At 48.4% G+C, this 19,541-nt stretch overlaps 1 protein-coding gene across 4 annotated transcripts in view; it reads left to right on the top strand.

Annotated features, from left to right (window-relative positions):
• ASIC2 (acid sensing ion channel subunit 2) overlaps positions 1-19,541 on the top strand; it is a 419,414-nt gene that overhangs the window by 389,574 nt on the left and 10,299 nt on the right. For 3 of the 4 annotated variants that reach the window (XR_014879982.1, XM_085210763.1, XM_085210766.1), the window contains exon 3: positions 13,467-13,594. Coding sequence is in view for 3 of the 4 variants with exons in the window: in XM_085210763.1 (XP_085066889.1) it covers positions 13,467-13,594 (128 nt within the window). In the remaining variant the exon portion in view is untranslated. The remainder of the gene's footprint in view (positions 1-13,466; positions 13,595-19,541) is intronic. The other variant, XM_085210764.1, reaches the window with a different exon arrangement.

Genomic DNA, 19,541 nt, shown 5'->3' with positions numbered 1-19,541 from the left:
GGTTCAGGGGCTGCTGTCTGCAGGCTGAGCCCCACCAGCCACAGATGTGCCTCCCAATATCTGTATTATTATTATTATTATTATTATTATTATTATTATTATTATTATTATTATTATTTTCTGTGCTCTGGCCCTGTGGTATCAGTGACTCTGGTGAGGTTTGGGGATGCTCCTTGGCGTGTTTTAGGTGAATATAATCCATGTCATTATCTCTGGGTAATTACCTCCTCTTTGGGCTTTACCATTGCCTGAGTATTTTCGTTTCCCTCCTGGAAGATGAAAAGCTCAGCACATGTTAATCAATCTCATGGAAGCACCGGGAGACTTTGTGGCTATGAAGCACTTTGAAGATAAAAATCTCTTGCAAGTGCTAATTAAATTTAATTTCATTAATCTCTTTGGTGCAGGGATCATCCTCTTGCTCCGACTTTGTCCCATCCCATAGCAGCAGGGGCTCTGTCAACGTTTGAGACCTCCCAGGCACTTCCTGAGAGCAATTTTAGTAATCTTTGCATGGTGGATGTGGATAGCAGTGGGAGGATTATTCCCCTCCTGTAGAAGCATTTCCATCATTCTAAGGGTATCCTCCAATTTTTGGTGTCCATACCTAACTCTTCATTTCACCATCACCACATTTTCATTGTCCAGCATCACCAAATTCTCAGTCTTTCAGTGACTCTCTTGCTCATTTACAAAACAAAAAAGCCAGTGGTCCATGCTGAGCATCTCTAAGAGCACAGCGCTGTCTTCACTGTGTCTCGTTGCAAGAATACAAAGTGCTTGGGGGAGTCATGGATGGCAAAGAGCATCCAGAGAGCTGTGCTGGGTGGCTGGAGAGCAGGCAAAGACTGTCTGAGCAGAACAGAAGAGTGGAAGAAGAAAGCGTGATTAATTATTCAGCCTTTATAGAGGTTGAAAGGAGGGCAGAGAGAGACAGAGCTGATGTCTCATCAGCTGGAAGAGCATCATTTGTAGCTCTGCATTCATGGATCCCTAATGGTCGAATGTGCAGAGGGATGATGGAATGGGAGAGAAAATCTTCAGTGCTGTGAGGTCTTCATTCGCTCAGATGGGTCTTGGGGGGCTTTGGTTGGAGCTCCAGGCATCACAGAGGCACAGCCATTGCCCCTTACTGCCATGTGGGGTCTTCTGCTGAATGTCTTCTTCTGTTGTCCCTTGCGTCCATGGAGGAGTGAGGGAAACCAAACCCACCTCTACTGGAGAGTTAGGGACAGGGTAAATGGCAATCCTGCAGAGTTTGGCAATGGCTTGGTGCATCCCTGGGGCAAGAGTGGGCCTGGGTCTCCCATGCGATGGAGCTGGGTGACTTTCCTGCTCAGTGGACAGCAGAGTGAGATTGCAAAGCCATGTAGCAATACAAATGAGCTGTTAGAGAGATGTGTGACACGCAGAACCATCACTACCTGTGGAAAAAAAAAAAAAGAAAAGAAAAAACAAAGCATTTGGGGGCTATTTAGGGTTGTGTTTGGCATGCAGCCACTGGGACGAGTAGTTTGCTACCAAATACACTGAAAAACTGGGGAGCTTTGTGAGAGAGAGGGCTGCGACTGTGTTTTGTTTTATCGGATTTAATATTTTTGTTGTAGTTATTACTTCCACAACTACTATTTAAGTAGAAGCTTATAAAGATTAGAAAGGGAAATGCCATCTGCGAAACTTGGCCGAGTGACAAATTATATTACATGATGTCGTTACTCAAATATTTTGGAGAGCGTGAGCAGCGGAGAAGGGAAGCGATTGCCATTGCCTTCTGTCAGATGTGTGTGTACAAATGGGAAGGCCTCTTCTCTTTCCAGTGTAAGGTCAGCATGAGAAAAGCCAGGCAGCAATTCCTCCAGCATTGGCCTCATGCACTGCTGTGGTTCACTCCATGGGGTAGTCATAGAATCATAGAATCATAGAATGGGTTGAAAAGGACCACAGTGCTCATCTGGTTCCAACCCCCTGCTGTGCGCAGGGTCACCAACCAGCAGCCCAGGCTGCCCAGAGCCACATCCAGCCTGGCCTTGAATGCCTGCAAGGATGGGGCATCCACAAACTCCTTGGGCAGCCTGTGCCAGTGTGTCACTACCCACTGAGTCTTCCCAAAGGCTCCTAATTAGGTGCAGTGCTCCTTGCTTTTCTGCAATCTCTAGTTTTCTCAGAGCCAGGGACCTCTCTCCATCACTTTTCCAACCTCCAGGATATCCAGGTCACATAGGTCTTACTCCAATGTAATTCAAGGGGAGAGCTAAACCAGCTCCACATTGCAGCCCCAGTGTGAGCAGTATCAGAGCCAATTCTGGAAGAGAGGAGATGGCAAAAAATCCTGTCTATTTCAGTGATAGTCTGATGGAGATGCATTTGTCATGCTGCGAGTTCTTATCTGAGCATGTTCCCAAGGGAAAAATTGACACATTTTAAGGATACACAGCAGTTTGTTATACTCTGTCCCAGGAGCCAGCAGCAATTTATCTTCAGTGTCTCATACTCATGCCCTCCAGTGCAGATATTTATTTCTGTAGATAGCAATGGCCTCATGGGCTTGTTAGTATGGATGTTCTGTGGGCTGCCATAAATACTGCAATAATAAAAACAATAATTAAGCATTATTACAGCAATACAACTTCATACTGAGCTTAAGAAAGCCACAAGCTCATAAGCAGGATCCCTCTCACCTCTGGCTTCTGGCTCTAACCCATCCCATTGCAGCCAAGGGAGGGGACCAAGTTGTTGGGGGTTGGGTTTGGCCATTTTGCTTCCCCACCATAGGCTGTGGATACACAAGAACCCATGTGAGCCGTTGATGTAATAAGAATAATGGGCAGCGGTGCAGGGACTCTCTTTCTGTACCCCAGTACAGGGCCAGAACTAAGCTTTCCAGGGGCAAAATTTTCTCTTGGGGTTGGAATTGGGGTCTGTAAGATGCTGTCATGGTGCAGATCATTGGGGTCAGGTGAGACAGGGGGATGTGGAAGGCAGCTTTTGCATCTTCATGACCCAAGGGTCTTCTCGACCACCTGGCTTTGCTTATGAAGAGCTGCCTCTCTGGACCCACAAAACCTTGTTGTTTCCAGACCATTTGATTTCCATACTGAGCTTCTTCACCATCGGCTTATCTAGCTTGGATTTTATTTTCTTTTATTTTATTTACTTTTTGCAAACATTTTCCTGTTGATGGAAATGCTCCCTTCTGGTGTTTGCCTTGGGTGTATTCAGAGAGGACTCGTATCCACATTCAGCCTTTGTCTCACCAAACACTGCACAACCCAACCTGTGCTGGACTCCTCCCAAACTTCAGGCTCTGCCCATCCCAGCTCCTATGGTGTGTTCCTCTCATCACCCCATCCATCCTGCAACCAGAACCCAAGATGGAATTTCCGATGTGCTTTCACTACCAAAGCTCTCTTAGATCGTTTTGGTTGGAAAAGGCCTTTGAGGTCATCAGCTGCAGTCTTCACCCAGACCTGCCAATTCCCCTATTTTAAGGTCCATTCCAACCCATCCATGCTGTGATTCAGTGATTTTATGAACCCAAGCAACCGTGGTCAGCTCTGAGATGTCAAAAAAACAGAGCTGAGCACTCTCCTTGCTCTGCCTCTTTGCAAACCCCACCTCACCTGTCCAAAATCTGGTTCAAGCCACATCTCATGCTCCATCCAGCTGCTCTAATTCACCTCTCTCCTGCTACCCCTTCCTCACCATGCCTTGTGAAAGCTCAGAGGTAACTTCTGACATCAACCCACCATTTGTCAACTTAAACCTCCAGGTTAGCAGTGATGGATTTTCTTTTTCCACCCCCTCCAGCAAACTTCCTGGCAGCTCAGTGGGCTGCCCCGCTTCCCCAGCAGCGCCACACAAGATGTGATTTTCACAGGTTATTTTTATCTGAAGGAAATATTAGACTGCCTGCTGCCATACAAGATCCGTCCGTGCCCTGCTGGCCTCGCCGTGGGCAGCAACACAATGCAAATATTTTTATATATAGCATCCTCCATATGTGCTGGTGCGAGAGGAGAGGGCTGGGGGACAGCAAGGGTATGGCAGTTTGGGGGCTGGAGGTGCTGATGTTGCAAGGAAGCAGCAAGGCTTTTTCAGTAAGATGGGGCAAGCCTTGACTGTGCAAAATAAGGAAGAATGATTGTCTGGACAGCAAGGGCTCAGTGGAGTCTGAATGATGGGAGTGGGGAACGTGTGCGAGTGGGGAGCTGAGATTGGAGGAGCCCCCATCCTGACAAACTGTTGGGGTAAAGAGTGGGGAATGTTCTAAGGAAATGGGGAGGAACCAGAACTCAGTGTGGGAATGTATGAAGGAGAGTCGCTGGGATTCAAGTGTAGGGTTGAAAAGCAAAGTCCTAAATATCCCCAGCATGACCTGCAGCTGAAGCATTATTTTAGATGTGAGATCTACGCTTACCTGCTTTTCTCCCTCTCATCAAGCAGGGATCTGGGGGCTCTTTTTTTATTTTTCTGCCCCTTCCTCACTTCTGAAAAAAATCATCTGTCGACTTTGGGTCCTTCCTGGCCGACACTCACACAAATGCATGAGCAAGAGAAGCATTTCCCTTGCTGATGTACCTTAAATACTTAGTTAATCTGGTTATTTTTTCCCCAATTGGGCTGATAGTGTAGCTCTTTCCTGGCATTTTGTAATCAAAAAACACATCTGATGTGCATCCTTTTCCATTAAAAGAAGTGTTTACTTAGTCACCGAGTTCACTGAAGTGCTTGGAAATTACATCATTCAAAACACTGACATTTATAGACAATGCAGATTAAACAGACATAACCAGAGATGTCAGAGCATGCCAAGTCAAGGTTTCTCCAGGCAGTGTGACCTGCTCTGCCCGTGCCTTTCTTCAAATGTCCTTGCTCCAGAGCTGGTTTTATTGAATGCCTCTCTAATTCTGGAGCCTTCCCACCCAGCCTGGCTCTGTCTTGAGAAATTGCTTCTCTCCAAAAGGATGCAAAATGAATAGAGCTGTCCCCCAGGTGGGGGTGTGGCTGCAGGGTCTGGTGGGGAGTTTCTTCCTGGAGATGGGCTGGTAGAAAATGAACAGTTGTAAGCAGTTATTATCATCAGAGCGGCTGCAAAGTGATAAAATCAGGCAGGTGCTGGGGAGGTGCATGCTCAGCCAGAGAGGGAACTCACATCCCTGCAGGATGAAGAAGCAGCAGGAGTAAATCCCAGCTGGGTGGCTCTTGTGCCAACCTGAGAAGCATCCCTTGGCATGGACAATTCAGCACTGGTGCTATGTATCAGTCCAGCAACCTCTGTACCTTGGTGGCACGCACCTTGTAGATCCTCATTGCACACGAGGTTGTCCCTTGCTTATGCCCACCCCCATTTCTCTATTTCTTCTTATTCTGTCCCACTTTGTTGCACCCTCCCACAGGACCACATTCCCAGGGAGGTGTCCCCATCCCATCTGGGATGTAGAGGTGTTCCCCATGCACCAGTGATGCTCAAGGCTGGCAGATCTCCCTGGTACCTCCCAGAACCTCCAGCTTGCTAAACCAGATCTCACAATAGCTCTGCCTAATGCAGCTGGGATGGCATCTCCTTCCCATGTGCCCGAGGACAGCAGCATTGCCAGGACCCAGCCTGGGCGCTGGGAGATCTGCTTCCATCTGACTCCTCATGAGCTGAAATTAGCAGCAGCTTTCAGACTGTTTAATATTTCAAGATGTTCTGGGCAAAGCAGCGAGGCTCCTGGGGAGGGGGGATGGAAGGATGTGCAAGAACTGCTTCTGTGCCTTTAAAGTGTGGCCTTTGTCAGTATTATTATTGTTATATATATATATTTTTAGCTCCTTTCTGTTCCTTGCTGGGGTGCAGTTGGCAGATGGGAAGCCCTGGGGGGAGCTCCCTCTGTGTGGGATGCAGGCAGCAGCCGGAGGGAGCAGTTCTCCCCTCCTCGCTTCAGCTTTCGGGCAGCATTTCAGCTCCGGGGACCCCATCCCATTTTCAGCTCTCCTCCCGGGCTCACATTTTTCCTGTGGTGGCTGCTCAGGACCTGGACATAGGCAGCAATGACATCCAGGCTTACATCTTCCATCCCTGCAATATGCAAATCCTATAGGATGTGGAGGTGGGAAGTGAGTATTTGTCCCTTCCCCCTGAAAAAAACAGCCCTAAAAGCAGCATCACCCAGCAGGACTGACCCTCCCTGCCCTGCTGTGAGGATACAGGTTAGGAGATGTTTGTTTTGTTTGTTAAACTTAACAGGGGTTGAAACAAGGAACTGAAATATTCATTGCGGGCTCCACGCCGTCCATTGAAACCACTTTAACATCCTCGGTCTCGGCTTGCTCCTTATATTATGTAAGAGGCTTTTTAATAATATACTTCGAGACATATGGCCCCTCAGATTTAGTATGCAAATGCAATATGCTTAACTAAAAATAGCTGCTATGCTTAATGTAGTTTATTATAACACCTTCTGTTACTTGGTGAGTAATGGAGCGCGGCTGCGCGGTGCGGAGCTCGTAATGCAGGGAGCAGGGGAGCAGCCCCCAGCCCTGAGCTCCTGCCCTCCCCCACCACAGACACTGGTCATGGAGCAAAAATCACCCCAGTAAGTGTTCACTGGGGGGTTAAGGTAAGGAATGGTAGGAAAAGTTTTGCATCCCACCAAGGTAGAATGTTGCCTTACATCCCGGAGCATTACCTCGTGTTTTGGAGTCTATCTCCTGCATGACTTCTTATCTCAGTTTATCATGTAGGAGTCATGCAGTGGCCAAATCCCACCACGGTGATGGTTTTGCGCAGCCTCATGTGGGATGCAGTACTCTCCTCACAGGCACAGAGCTCCTTTTCCTTTTCCTTTTCCTTTTCCTTTTCCTTTTCCTTTTCCCTTCCCTTTCCCTTTTCCCTTTCCGTTTCCCTTTCCCTTTTCTTTTCCCTTTTCCCCTTCCCTTCACCTTCCCCTTCCTCTTCCCCTTCCCCTCACCTTTAAAGGTCCCTTCCAATGATTCTATGATTATTTTGGCCTCTCTGTGCAAACCCCTACTTGCTGAAGCCAAGAGCAGCACCAGCCAGGTGTCATCTCATGGTGATGAATATATCTGGATCACAGTGATGCTCCTGTCCCCTCCACAAAGCCACTGAGGACAGTGAGCCCTCTGTGCTCCCATCACAGCCCCAGGAACGTTCCAGATGCAAGATTTCTGAACGTATTTACCAAAGGTGTGATTTCTTAGTTGGGGGAATGATTTAATAGAGATGCTGTATTCCTATTGGTTTCTCAGCTCTGGAAGGGAGCAGCTGAATTTCCCATTGGGTTTCTGTAGTGTGTATCGTAGCTGCTGGGGGGATGAAGGAATTGCCTGGCTCAGTGGGCTGTGGGAAGCTGCAATGTGTTGGCTGTGACTCATCCTGTTGTAGGCATTGCCCTGGGATGGGATGAATCACTCTGGGGCTGTCACTTCGCTCCTGCGATGGAGGGAGATTCAGCAGGGTACAAACTGAGCCCGGATCAATGCAGCAGCAGCACAGCCCCCTGCCATGCCTCCAAGCATAGAAAACAGAGAAAACAGCCCCATTCCTTAAAGGGCTGCATGGAGGGAGCAGGGGGTGAAGCTGGAGGTGATGTCCTTGTCCAAGTGGAAGGAACAAGGTTGAGGAACCTGTGGCAATAACCAAAGGGCTGAGTGGCCTCCAGCAGTCCTCTATATAGAACCCACTGAATGCAACACCATCCATCCCATCATGCTTCCCCAGAAGGCCACACACAGGGGGTTGGGTTTTCCCTCTCCTCCAGCCCCTACAGGGACATTTTTCTCTTCTCAAGCATCACCCCCTTCCCACCCAGCCCCATCAGACAACACCCCAATGGGCACTTTGTCCCTAGGTCACTCCAGGGAAATTCCTCATCCCCACTTCCTCCCAAGCAGCCCAAGCAGAGCCCAGAATAGCAAAACATGCAGGACAAATGTTTAGAGATTGTTTTCAGTGGGAAAGTTGTGTTGGCTCCATCGCCTGTCAGGCGGATGTTGTCAACCCCCCCCTCCCCAAAACCCTACTGTAAATACTCTTATTTCAGCCTCACTTCATCTTGTTACCAAGCAACTTTAGCTGCAGAAAAACACAACACATCCACGGGAACAAGAGCATGCACAAGGGATCAGGGCTGGTTTTGCTGTAGTTAAATGGGTTTCAGTGTAATTCCATATTTTCTCCTGTTGAGCTTAGCTGAGTACAGCTTTCCAGGACTTACCTTCCCATGACTTTTTGTTTAAGTATATGTAATCAATAAATTTTTGTCTAGCAAAAAATGTGAGAGTGTTATGCATTTGCCGGAGCTTTGTGCACAGTCACAATGTGTTTGTGGCAGCAAAACCCCTACAAGCTGCTCCATGGGTGCAATGAGCCCAGTATGCTCAGCCAGTGCCCTTGAGCCTCCCAGATGCATTTCACCTCCACGGCATCACTGTGCCATCAACCCAACCAGAAATACAACAACCACAAGCAATCAGCATCTTTGCTCCGACCCATCCCAGCAATCAGGTTTATGTGCTGCTCTGCTCCATGAAAGAAGCTCTTGAGCAAAATTGCTCACTGTGCACATGCTCCCCTTTTATTTTTATTTTCTCCTCCTTTTCCTACTGCCATGTTTCTGTGTTGTCTGACAAAGGTTTGGAGGGATTTATGGGGACAATAGGCTGGTGGTGACAGGGACATGGCCATGCAACGTGAATTGTGCTTTACAGAGTGTAGAAGAGGCACTGGAGAATATTCCAGCCCACCAACCTACAGACTGGAGAGTTGGGTGGAGAGGAACCTGTTGAGTTTTAACCAGAGCAAGCGTAGAGTCTTGTACCAGAGGAGGAATAACTGCATACATCAGTACAGTTTTGGGGATAACCTGAAGAGCGAAGCTCTGGGGGTCCTGGTGGATGACAGGTTGGCCATGAGCCATCAATGTGCCCTGGTGGCCAAGAGGCCAATGGGATCCTGGGTTACATTCAAAAGAGTGTGGCCAGGAGGTCAAGAGAGGTGATCCTCCTCCTCTGCTCTGCCCTGGTGAGCCCACATTGAGTGTACTGTGTCCAGTTTGGAGCTCCCCAGTTCCAAAAAGACAGGGATCTCCTAGAAGGAGTCCAGCAGAGGGCCACAAAGATGGTAAAGGGCCCAGAGCATCATCTGTATGAAGAAAGACTGAGTGACCTGGGTCTGGTCAACCTGAGAGGATGGGTTTATAAATATCTGAAGGGAGGTGGGAGGCAAATGGATGAGCCCAGGCTCTTCTTGACGGTGTGTAGAGACAGCACAAGGAGTACTGTCCTCAAAGTAGTTCTCAAAGTAGTGCATAGGAACTTCTGTACTAACATGCAGAAGAACTTCTTTATGGTAAGGGTGATGGAACGCTGGAACAGGCTGCCCAGAGAGGTGCTGGAATCCCCTTCTATGAAGATAGTCAAGACCCCTCTGGATGCCAACCTGTGTGACCTATTGTAAGGAACCTGCTTTAGCAGGGGGGATGGACTCAATGATCTCTTGAGGTCCCTTCCAACCCCTTTGATTCTGTCATTCTGTGACTTCAGTAGCAACACTGCACCCATTCTACAGATGGGGAAACTGAGGCAAAGTACGAGGAGCATCCAAGGGAAACCAAACCTCCTAGCTCTGTGCTCTATCCAAACTAAACCTCCAGGTCACCTAATACAGACATGGTTGAGAAACCATGGACCAGGCTGAGCCGGGTGGGATCTGCTTTGTTTTTCTCCAAGCAGTGGTCACTTCCAAAGCTGTGCACCTTGCAGCATGCAGTGCTCTGCAGCCAGCCTGAAGCACGTGCTGAATTCATCCCCACTTTAATTAACGCTACTGTAATCCTTCAACAAAAAGAGCAGCTCAGTATTTGTTTGGAAACACTGCCCTGTGTATAGTAATATGTATTTATGTATTTTAAAAGGCAGTCATTAAGGGGATTTTCTCTATTTCCCATATGGGCTGCATGAAGAAATAAATGTGTATGTGCTGCTCTCTGAAAAAAAGGAGTAGATATTGGATGAAGATCTCTGCTTGGGCTTCCCAAAATCACGAAATTGGTCTAAAAATGATATGGTACAAACCAAACCTCAGTTCCCTTGAATTTATCTTTAAAATCTCTCTGGCACCTGAGCCAGACAAAGGTTTTCAGTAGTTTCATCTCACCTGTGTTTCCTGCAGAAGGAGCAATGAGGTGGGGAATATTGATGACAGGTGGACGGTTGGGTTGGGTGATGTTGGAGGTCTTTTCCAACCGTGGTGATGCTATGATTTTATGAATGCTCTCGTGCTTCTGGCAGCCTTTCTAAACTGTGCTGTTTATTTTGCTCTTCTTGTTTTTATCAGCGACGAAAATTAATAACTGTTTGTTTTAAAACCAGACTTTGTTCTACAATGTAGTAAATCCATTCCCTTCCCCGTGTGTGATGGTTTCCAGCCAGGATTTTCTATGTTAAATTGGAAAGCCTGTCACTTAAGTCTTTTGCAGATACTTGCAGGCCATATCTTGTTTGCTTGCTCATGTTCTGGACGCACAGTGGTTTATCCACGGAGACAGAGCAGTGCACAGCACTTGGGGAAATGCCTGGGATTCAGTCAGAGCTGACCCTGGGAAATGCGAGGCAGATGCAGAAATGGGCAGAATAATTTCGGACCGAAAGTGTTTCGACAAAACAGCTCCCGTTGCCCAACAAGTGCAGCTAAATACAAGCTTTCTCCTCCAACTTGTCAGGTAATTAGTGAAGGAAGCATATGGCATCGCCTGGAAGTGTTGGAAGGGGATCAACACCAGACAAAGCTGGGGAGGGTTGGGTGAGTGGGCGTCATGTGGAAATAATGGGATAGGGAGAAGTGGGAGGCGGCGATGGGAAGGGGTGGAAGCCCGTGGTTCTGGCATATGGCTGCCTTGGCAGTGATGGGGTGGATGAGGATGCTGGGTGTTCCCAAAGGCTCGGTGGGAATGCTCTTTTCCTCTCACTGTTTTGGGGAGCTGCTGCTGAGGAGGTGGTAGTAGGGAGGGGATCTTCAGTGAGGATTGTGTGTGTGGGCAAGTGTAGGGCTTGAGCAGCCGGACAGGGAGCCTGGGCATGCCAACATCCACCCAGTGTCCACCCATCACCTTGGAGGGAGATTAGCCAAATTATGGGAGAACAAGGCAAAGGCAAATACAACGGGTTTTTATTGTGGTTGTTGGTAATAGGCTTCATAGAACCACAGCATGGTTGGTTTGGAAGGGATCTCAAAGCCCCCACAGCCCCACCCCTGATGTGGACTGGCTGCCCCCCACCAGCTCAGGCTGCCCAGAGTCCCACTCATGGCCATGGGAACCTCCAGGGATGGGGCACCCACAGCTCTGGGCAGCAGTGCCAGGGCATCAGCACCCTCTGAGTAAAGAATTTCCTCCTAACTCTCTCACCTTTTAGTTTAGAACCATTCTCCCATATCTTCTCTTATCCTGTCTTTACCTTGTCTTGGTAATAGGGCTGTGTTGTTTACAACAACTCCCATCACGAGAGGTTGGCAGAGATAATTCAGATCATGGTCACTGTGTCTTGGGCAAAAGTGGAGGCAATTGTGGTTACATCCAATCTTGCTCCATGAGTCTTCAGTTCAGCAATATCCAAAACAAACTCATCCTTTCTATGCCGTTATTGCGCTGATGTGGCATTTTACATAGGAAACACCTGCAGCTTGCTCATCCACCCCAGCGTGCAGCAGTGATGCTGCCATGCCCCCGTCATGACACTGTTTACTACTAAAAGCAATTTTGTCACATGGAAGTAAAAATACACAATTAGCTTGCAGAGGAGTATTGCAAAGCCGATGCCAGGATTAGCACAAATGCTGGAGGTGTTGATCAATGGGAATGTGTGATAAAGAGTGAGTGGTGATGCAGATAATACACCTCCAGCTGGTTCAGAGTCCAACTCCAAATGGTTGGAGCCAGGCACACGGACAGCTTGCTGACCACCTGGGTTTAGCAGGAGTATGAGAGACCTGGGGAGGTAACTGATTTAATAAATCCTATTTATCTTCAAATTGTTTTGGAGGTAGGAAAGCTGAGCTTTAAAAAGGTCAAATGCTAATAAATACTAATAGCTTGCTCCAGCTGCTCGGTTGGTAAAGGATGCTGAGATAAAATGCCAGAGAGCAGCGCTGGATGCTGTGGGCACAGAGTGTTAAGATTCAAGTGGCCAATGAGTAAAGCAACCTCACAGTCACAGCAGGGCTTTTTGATGCTGATTGTTCCCAAAAGGCGAATGAAGTTGTTTGTGTTTGGACTGGGAAGTTCAGTGGCACAGGAGTGGCTTCCCGGATCAGTTTGGCCATGGCTTTGTGTAGCTGAGTGCTGAAACCTTGAGGGATGGGCAGCTATCAAAGAGGTCTGGGGCTGACATTCCTTCCTTCTGGTTTTGTTTTGGATCAAATACAGTGCTGGTAAAAAGTTGGAAAGCATAATAAAATAGTAGAAAAATACCAAGAGATAGTAAGCAAAGAAAATAAAGAGTGATTCATCACCAAACAGAAGTTCTTCAGATGCTTAGGCGGCATTTGTTGGCCCTGGGCATGGATTCCTATTAGTGGGTTGCTGTGTGTTTAGACCATACTATGCATAACTGATGAGTTCCTTTGCCAGTGAGCCCCCACCTCTTAAACCCACATGCTCCCTGTAGTTGGTTTGGATGTGAGGCTGTAGCAGCAAAGCCGAAGAGAGAAGTGTTCTGTGCCCCTGTGGGGGAAGATGCCTGTGTGATAGAGGAGCCAAAGTGCTGGATCAGCCCAGTCAGGTCTGACTTGCATCCTTTAACTCAGCTTCAGAAAGCCTGTTATCAGTTTGGTGCAAGAGTAGCTCAAGATGTGAGGATGTCACATAAGCCAAGTGAGGAAACCCATAACAGGGTCATGAGTTTGAGCCCGTGAGCTGCAAAGGGCCTTTGTGCATGGAGCAACTGAAGCTTGGGATTTTACACTTGTTTCATTGCCCATGTTATGTTGCAATAGGCTTCAGGTGTGTCAGTGCCAGAGGTGAGGCTGCGGGGCAGCAGAGGTGGGTGCACCTGTGCTTTTGGTATCAGAGACCATACGGATACTAGAACTGACTTTTTGGGAAGGAGAAGTGTATTTGTTTTAGTCGTGTGGGAGTGCATTTAAAGTTCTGCAAATAAGCAGCCAGAAAATGGATGTCACCTCCTGGTTTTTGTCTTGAAAGTATGGAGAAATCACAGCTCTCTGACATATGCTGACATCAAGCCCTTGGGATAGAAAGCAGTGAAGGACCAGGAGCCAGCAGATGGTTGTGATCCCAACAGGGAGAAGCATCCCTTGGTGCTTCCCTCCATCGTGCCCAGCCCCTCATCAGCCCAGCGATGCTCTCCTGCCTGCATATCTCCTTTTGAGCAGTATTGACCAGACAAAAGTCCCCAGTGGCATCATCCCACCAATCCCAGCTTAATCCCCTGCCTTCTTCTTCCAGAAGAGACGACATTCGAGGCTGGAGTCAAAGTTCAGATCCACAGCCAGTCGGAGCCGCCGTTTGTCCAGGAGCTCGGCTTCGGGGTGGCCCCTGGATTCCAGACCTTTGTGGCCACCCAAGAGCAAAGGGTAAGTCCCACATTTCGTCTGCACACCGAGGTGCCTCCGCTGGGTCTCATCTATGTGCTGATTGCTCCCTGAGAAGTGATGTGTGGTTTTTTTTCACTCCTTGCTCCAGATTGGGAAGAGGACAGCTCTTCTTGTTTCCAATACATTACCCACAACCCTCACAGTTTGGGTCACAGAAGGGATTCCATCCCTGGTAATATCCCTGATTGGCTTTTTGGTGTTTGTGGTTCCCCTATGGCAGTCTCTAAATGTGCTGAGTACCATCCAACCCAGTGTGACAGGTTGCTTTTTTACAAAAATCTCTCATGCTCCAAGGAGATTAAATGAGACCAGAGGAACGCGTTTCATTAAGCAGAGCAGCACGAATCCTTTCAGGTTGGCACCAAAACAGTCACGTTATTTATGCTGACCAGTGGTGGGAAGCTCGTGGCCCAGGGTGCATCACCATCCCTGCATCCCAGCAGTGGCACTTCACAGTGCAGATGGATGCGATGTGACACGGCGTCATTAGACCCAAATCCTGGGTAGGTATTTGGAAAGCTAGGGAGCAAAATAATTTTCTCCCTACTGTTTTTGGCCACAATGCCTTTGCTCCTGACCTTCCTGCCTCATTGCCTCTCTTTTTCCTCCCTGTTCTCTTGCCTCCTCTCAATGCAGCATGGTGGGTCGATGGCTGGAGTAGATGATCTCAGTGCTCTTGTCCAACATTCTTTATCCTATGAATCAAACTGAGGAGAGCGAGCAGACTCTCATGGAGGGTTTGCTGTGATCAAACCTCAGCAGAGATCAAGGCTGCAGAACTTCAGCTCTAAGCATCTCAGCAAAGTCGCCACCAAATATATCTTTAAGCCAAGGCATCTCTCCAGGTCCCCGGGTACCAAAATACACCTGGAGGCTGCAGCATTTCAGTGAGGCTCATTCATTACGACGTGCTTGTGTGTGCTCATCCCAGAGATAACGAAGGGTGTGGGTTCCTGGTGGGCGGGCGCCAGGTGGAGACTTCTCAATTAAAGCAGAGCAGTGTTTTGCTGTGTCTTGTGAGAAGTCTGGTGGGCTGGAGAAAATGAGCAGCTCTATTAGCACTCGTTTGGAGTGTAACACCTCGGTGACAGTGAAGGCAAAGGGATCTTCAGGGGCACAGTGAGCACCTGCTGAAGTCCAGAACAGCTCCTGCCCCATCTATGTCCCAACCACAGGCCAAGCCCTGTCCTCGTGCTGCTCAACCTCCCCAGACTCACTCTTGAGATGCTGCGTGGCCTGGGCACACTTTGCTGTGGGTTTGGATGCATCAGCTATTGGAGGAAATGGCCTTGGAGACCCATGGGGGGCATTCTTCATCCCCTACCCTTCCATAAATCCATTGACAGTCATTTTGTGCTGCCCCAGAGCACCTATTGGGTTACAGCCAGCAGCCAGTCGGTTGGGTGAGCCCACTCACAGCCTGCAGCAAGGACCTCGAGGACTTTATTTTAGGTAGGAAGAAGCATAAATGCTGAGATTTGCTCTAAATCTTCCCAAATGCTACCCTTCCTACTGCCAACCTTAATTATTTTTCATTCTTCCTATTATAAAAAGCAATTGCAAAGGACTGTGTTAGGAAGACAACTAGCTGAGAGAAAAGAAATGAAATAAAAACCCTCCCTCTTCACATCCCTCCTTCAGGAAAGAAGATGACAGTGAAGCAGAATTTGGGAGGCTCTTTGCTAAAGCATGTCTCCCCTTCTGTGGGCTTTGCCCCAGTTTCAGTGCTGGCAGAGGGCAGGGCTCATTGCTGCTCAGTGCCAGCCATTCTGGAACAGGTTTAAGATTGTACCACAAAGCCTTAGCCCATGAGACACAATAAGGTCACTTTATAGCCTAATTACAACTACTAATTACAACCACTGCAGCACAAGCATACTACTGCCTTGTCTAATTACCCCCCAGGGCACACCTACCTCCTCCCAGCCCAAATGAGCATCTCTGATTCAGGGCCCAGATTGAGTCTTTTCTTAATACCTCATCTCCACGGCTGGGGTGGGCATGTGCTATTCCTGCCATAAGTCAGAGCAAAAGGAGGAAAACCCCATGAACATCACCCAGAGGACTGAGTCCAGCCCATTATTGCAGTCCTAAACTGCATGTTTTATATCACCATGGTCAAAAGCAAACCATGACGGTGTGATTTCCTTCAATGTTGTTTGAAAATGAGCTGTCAGTCGAAAGAAGCAACAAAAAAAATCACTTTTTCTCCTCCTTCTGCAGCAGCTGAGCCTTCCAGCAGAGTGACTTCTAAGAAACATTTTCCAGGTTGGTGGTGTTAACGCAGAGTAGTGTTGGAAGCACCCAGGGAGCACTGCAGATGGGGACACTGCAAGCAAGCTGTGCTTGCTGAGTCAGCAAAAGCAAAGGCAGTGCTAGCAGGGGGTTCTCCATAAAAGCTGTTTGTGCCGTGTTTTTCTGCTGTGGACATGTCAGACTGAAGCAATTTCATCTAATTACTTGGAGTTTAGGAGCTAGGACAGAGCTCCCCAAAGCTCAGGCACTGCTGGAGGCAGTGCGGTGGCAATTAAAATGGGAGTGGTTTGATGGAGGACGTCAAAAATCCTCTCTGAGTGATTTAGGAAGGGAGCTGGGGCAGTTCACACGGAGACGTGAGACTGGCTGCTGTCTTCCGGGGATCTTACACTGTGTTACATGAGGAGGGGAGCTGGAAGAACTGGGGCAGAGCAGAGATGCTCTGGCCATGCAGGAGAGCTGTTTCTATGGCAATCCGTGAGCCTAATGAGTAAGGTTTGTTTTCTCATGAATGAGCCAAATGTGGAGCAGCAGCACAGGAGCTGGCTGCAGGCACAGGCAGGCTGGTACCAAGCAGGGCAGGAGCACCATGCACAGGGCTGTGCCCTCCTGCTGCTAGATTTGTGGGAGCGCATCCCCAAATTTCCCTTTTCCCAGCACTTTTGGGTGAGCCTGCAAAAAAACCTTGCGTTGTGCATACCATAGGATCAAGGAGTCATCAAGGTTGGAAAAAACTTCTAATATCACGTGGCCATAATAGCATTAGAAAGGCTGTAATGCACACTGGCATTCATATTTTGGAATATCCATTAAAAATAAAACAGATTCCTCCTGGATTTGCCATCTTTTTATCCTATTTTCCCAGCTGTGCTTTATGGCATCATTGCTGGTGGATGGGATGGGTAACTGCTGCTCCCTGCCACGCCACCGGCACCGTGTGTTAGGGAAGATGAAAAGCACACTAAAATGGCAATTTCTGCCAACTTGGCAATAAAAATTTAAGAGGCTTCAATTAAGCAACAGGTTCGAAGACGGAGCAATATTGTTTTATAGGGCTCTAGTGCGCCTTGGAGACTCATCCCCTTGTAATGTTTGCACGGGACAGAGAGCATCAGCTACCAACAACTGCAGGATCATGAAGTGTAATTACAGAGCCAGGAAAATGGGGCTCAGGGTCCGGCAGTGCTCACTCCTATTTTCAAACAGGGCGTACGTAGGCTGTTGCATTTGAAAATCGGGAGCAATTAAGTGACGTTTCCCTGGTTTGCCAACGCTCACTCAGAGCATCTTCTACCTACAGTCTTACACCTCCTCCTGGAAATGTTAGCTCTCAGTTTCCCTCAGTCCCACACACTCTCCCTGTTGATTTCCTCCGGTCTGTCATTGGGCTCTAATTAATTAAACAGCAAGAAGCCAGCCAGCAGCCAGCGGTGGCAAAAACATCAGCACATGGGTTCAAGGGGGGATGAATGGAAGCCATTGCAAGGATGTTTTTCTCGGTCAACTGTGTGGTTTTGCTTGGAAAATTTCATTTGGAGTTGGCCTAAAAGGATACAAGGGGAAATGGGCTTGGAGCAAGCAGTGGAAATGAGTCCGACTGAGGAGCAATGAAGATAGAGAGAGATTTGAAAGGGCTGCTTTGGGAAGGAAGTTGGTAAGAGAAACTCCTCAAGCACATCATGGGTGTGTATGGGATGATGGGCAACAGTGTTCTGTTAACCATTTGCTTTGTGACAGGGATAGCAGATAGATTTTATTTTAAAAGATGGAAAGCCACTTTCTGAGCATAGCAGACCTCCAGAAAATCCAACGCACCCCCAGCTTGGGCACCTATGTGAGGCTGGCCAACGTGGTCCAACAAGTAGAGCCCACATTGACCAGTGGAATGTGAGATGGTACTTCTACTGACAAAGGAGGTAGCCAAGGGGGAAAAGGCAGAGCTAATTGCCATTTGATTGCAGAGTTAATTGCCATCCCATCCATGGAGGGTTTCAAGGCTGGATGGGATTCTGGGCAGCCTGGCCTGGTGGGGGGCAACCAGCCTACAGTATGGGGTTGGAGCTTGAGGTCTTTCAGGTTGCTTCCAACTAAACCATTCTATGATTCTGTGATTTAAAATACAAGCAGAAGGCACAGTTCATTGAGCACGGGCGAAAAACACGTGGAGCTGCCACCCAACGACTTTTGCTTTGCAAAATCATTCCCAGGGAAAAGGGAACCTGGAGGGGCTCACAAATCACAGCGTGCCCAAATGAATGTTTTCTCCCGGTGATTATTCAAATCCAGGGCTGTGTACCCTTGCCAAGCACCGCAGGCTGCTGGAAGGGTTAAGCTCTTGTCAGTCAAGATAATTTTATTGGTGCAAATGGGAAAGAACAGCTGCATGGCACACAGCACACCCCGCCTGGGCAGGGAGGCGATAAATAGAGAAATTCCAGCATCATTAACTGGGAGATGGAGACAGGAACCTGCAGCGTGTACACTGAGCTTTTTAAGCATTTTACAAGTGCTAAAGCTGTCTGGGATTGAAAATCTATTAAGTTGATGCCATTTGATGTCTCATTAAAGAACATAGGTTTCTGGTCATTATTTCATTTGCAGCAAAAGCAGACACACCTTGCCTTGAGGCTATAAGCTCCAGTGGTGGGCTGGTGGCTCTGGATGTGCCTGGAGCACGATGACATCGGGTGGTGCTGAGCCAAAGCAGATTTATGGCAGAGCACAGCTGCAAACAGGGCTGGAAGCAGCTTTGCCACGTTCCCACACTGCAACCGCTCATTGTAATCCCCTAATAGCAGGAATCAAGGCAATTTAACGAGCACTTAATTAATTAATTAAGTATTAATGACGGCGAATGTGAGGGGATGCGTTTGTCGGCCTCAATTAGGGGCTGACGCTGAACTCCAGCTATTGGGAAAGCAGATCAAAATGATGGATCAGTGCCACTGAACTGAGGGCAGAAACTGTTCCTGCTTTGCTCTTTTCATCCTTTCCTTCCAGCTTCTAAGGGACGTCACTCATTGCTGGTGGTGAGGAGCAGCTCAGCATCCTCGGGCAGCATCTGGTCCAGCACCAAATCCCACTGCTTACTGCATTTGGGGCAAAAATTAGCACTGCACAAAAGAGGGGAAAGCAAAGCAAGTGAGGCAGGCAGCATGGTGTGATGGCTTTGTTAACTTTGTTAGCTCTGTGCACTGGAGATTCAGGTGTCTGCACTGCACAGCCCAGGCAGACCCCAGGGTCAGGTGTTGTGCATACAAAGGCTTTGCATGAATTTGCAGCCCTGAGAATGCACCAGTTGCATCAATGAGAGGGTTACAGGGGCTTGCAGGGAAGGATGCTTTTGCAGACAGGTTCACCGTTGCACTAACCCCTGAGTTTGCACTGACCACAGAGCTTGCAGTGCTCACGGGAGCACGGATAGGGCCATGCAATGGGAGAAACTTCAGATTTTGCTCCATTGCTTTTTAGTGCAGGGATTCAGCTGTGGGCTGCAGAAGTGTTTGCCCTCTTGCTCTGAGCCTTCCCCTGCAAAGGGCACTCTTGCAAAAGCACAGCATGGCTGTGGGTCTGAACAGGCTCCTCTCGGGGAACGTTTCTGAGGATATGCCTTGCCTGGAAGCAGCACAGAGCTGAGTCCCTGGGGATGCACTTGCCCCCTCCTGAGAGG

Source organism: Meleagris gallopavo, chromosome 29 (assembly GCF_905368555.1).
Source record: "Meleagris gallopavo chromosome 29, MGAL_WU_HG_1.1, whole genome shotgun sequence".
NCBI classification, from domain to species: domain Eukaryota; kingdom Metazoa; phylum Chordata; class Aves; order Galliformes; family Phasianidae; genus Meleagris; species Meleagris gallopavo.
The sequence above is the reverse complement of the archived record's forward strand: the minus strand, read 5'-3'. Positions and strand labels throughout refer to the sequence as shown.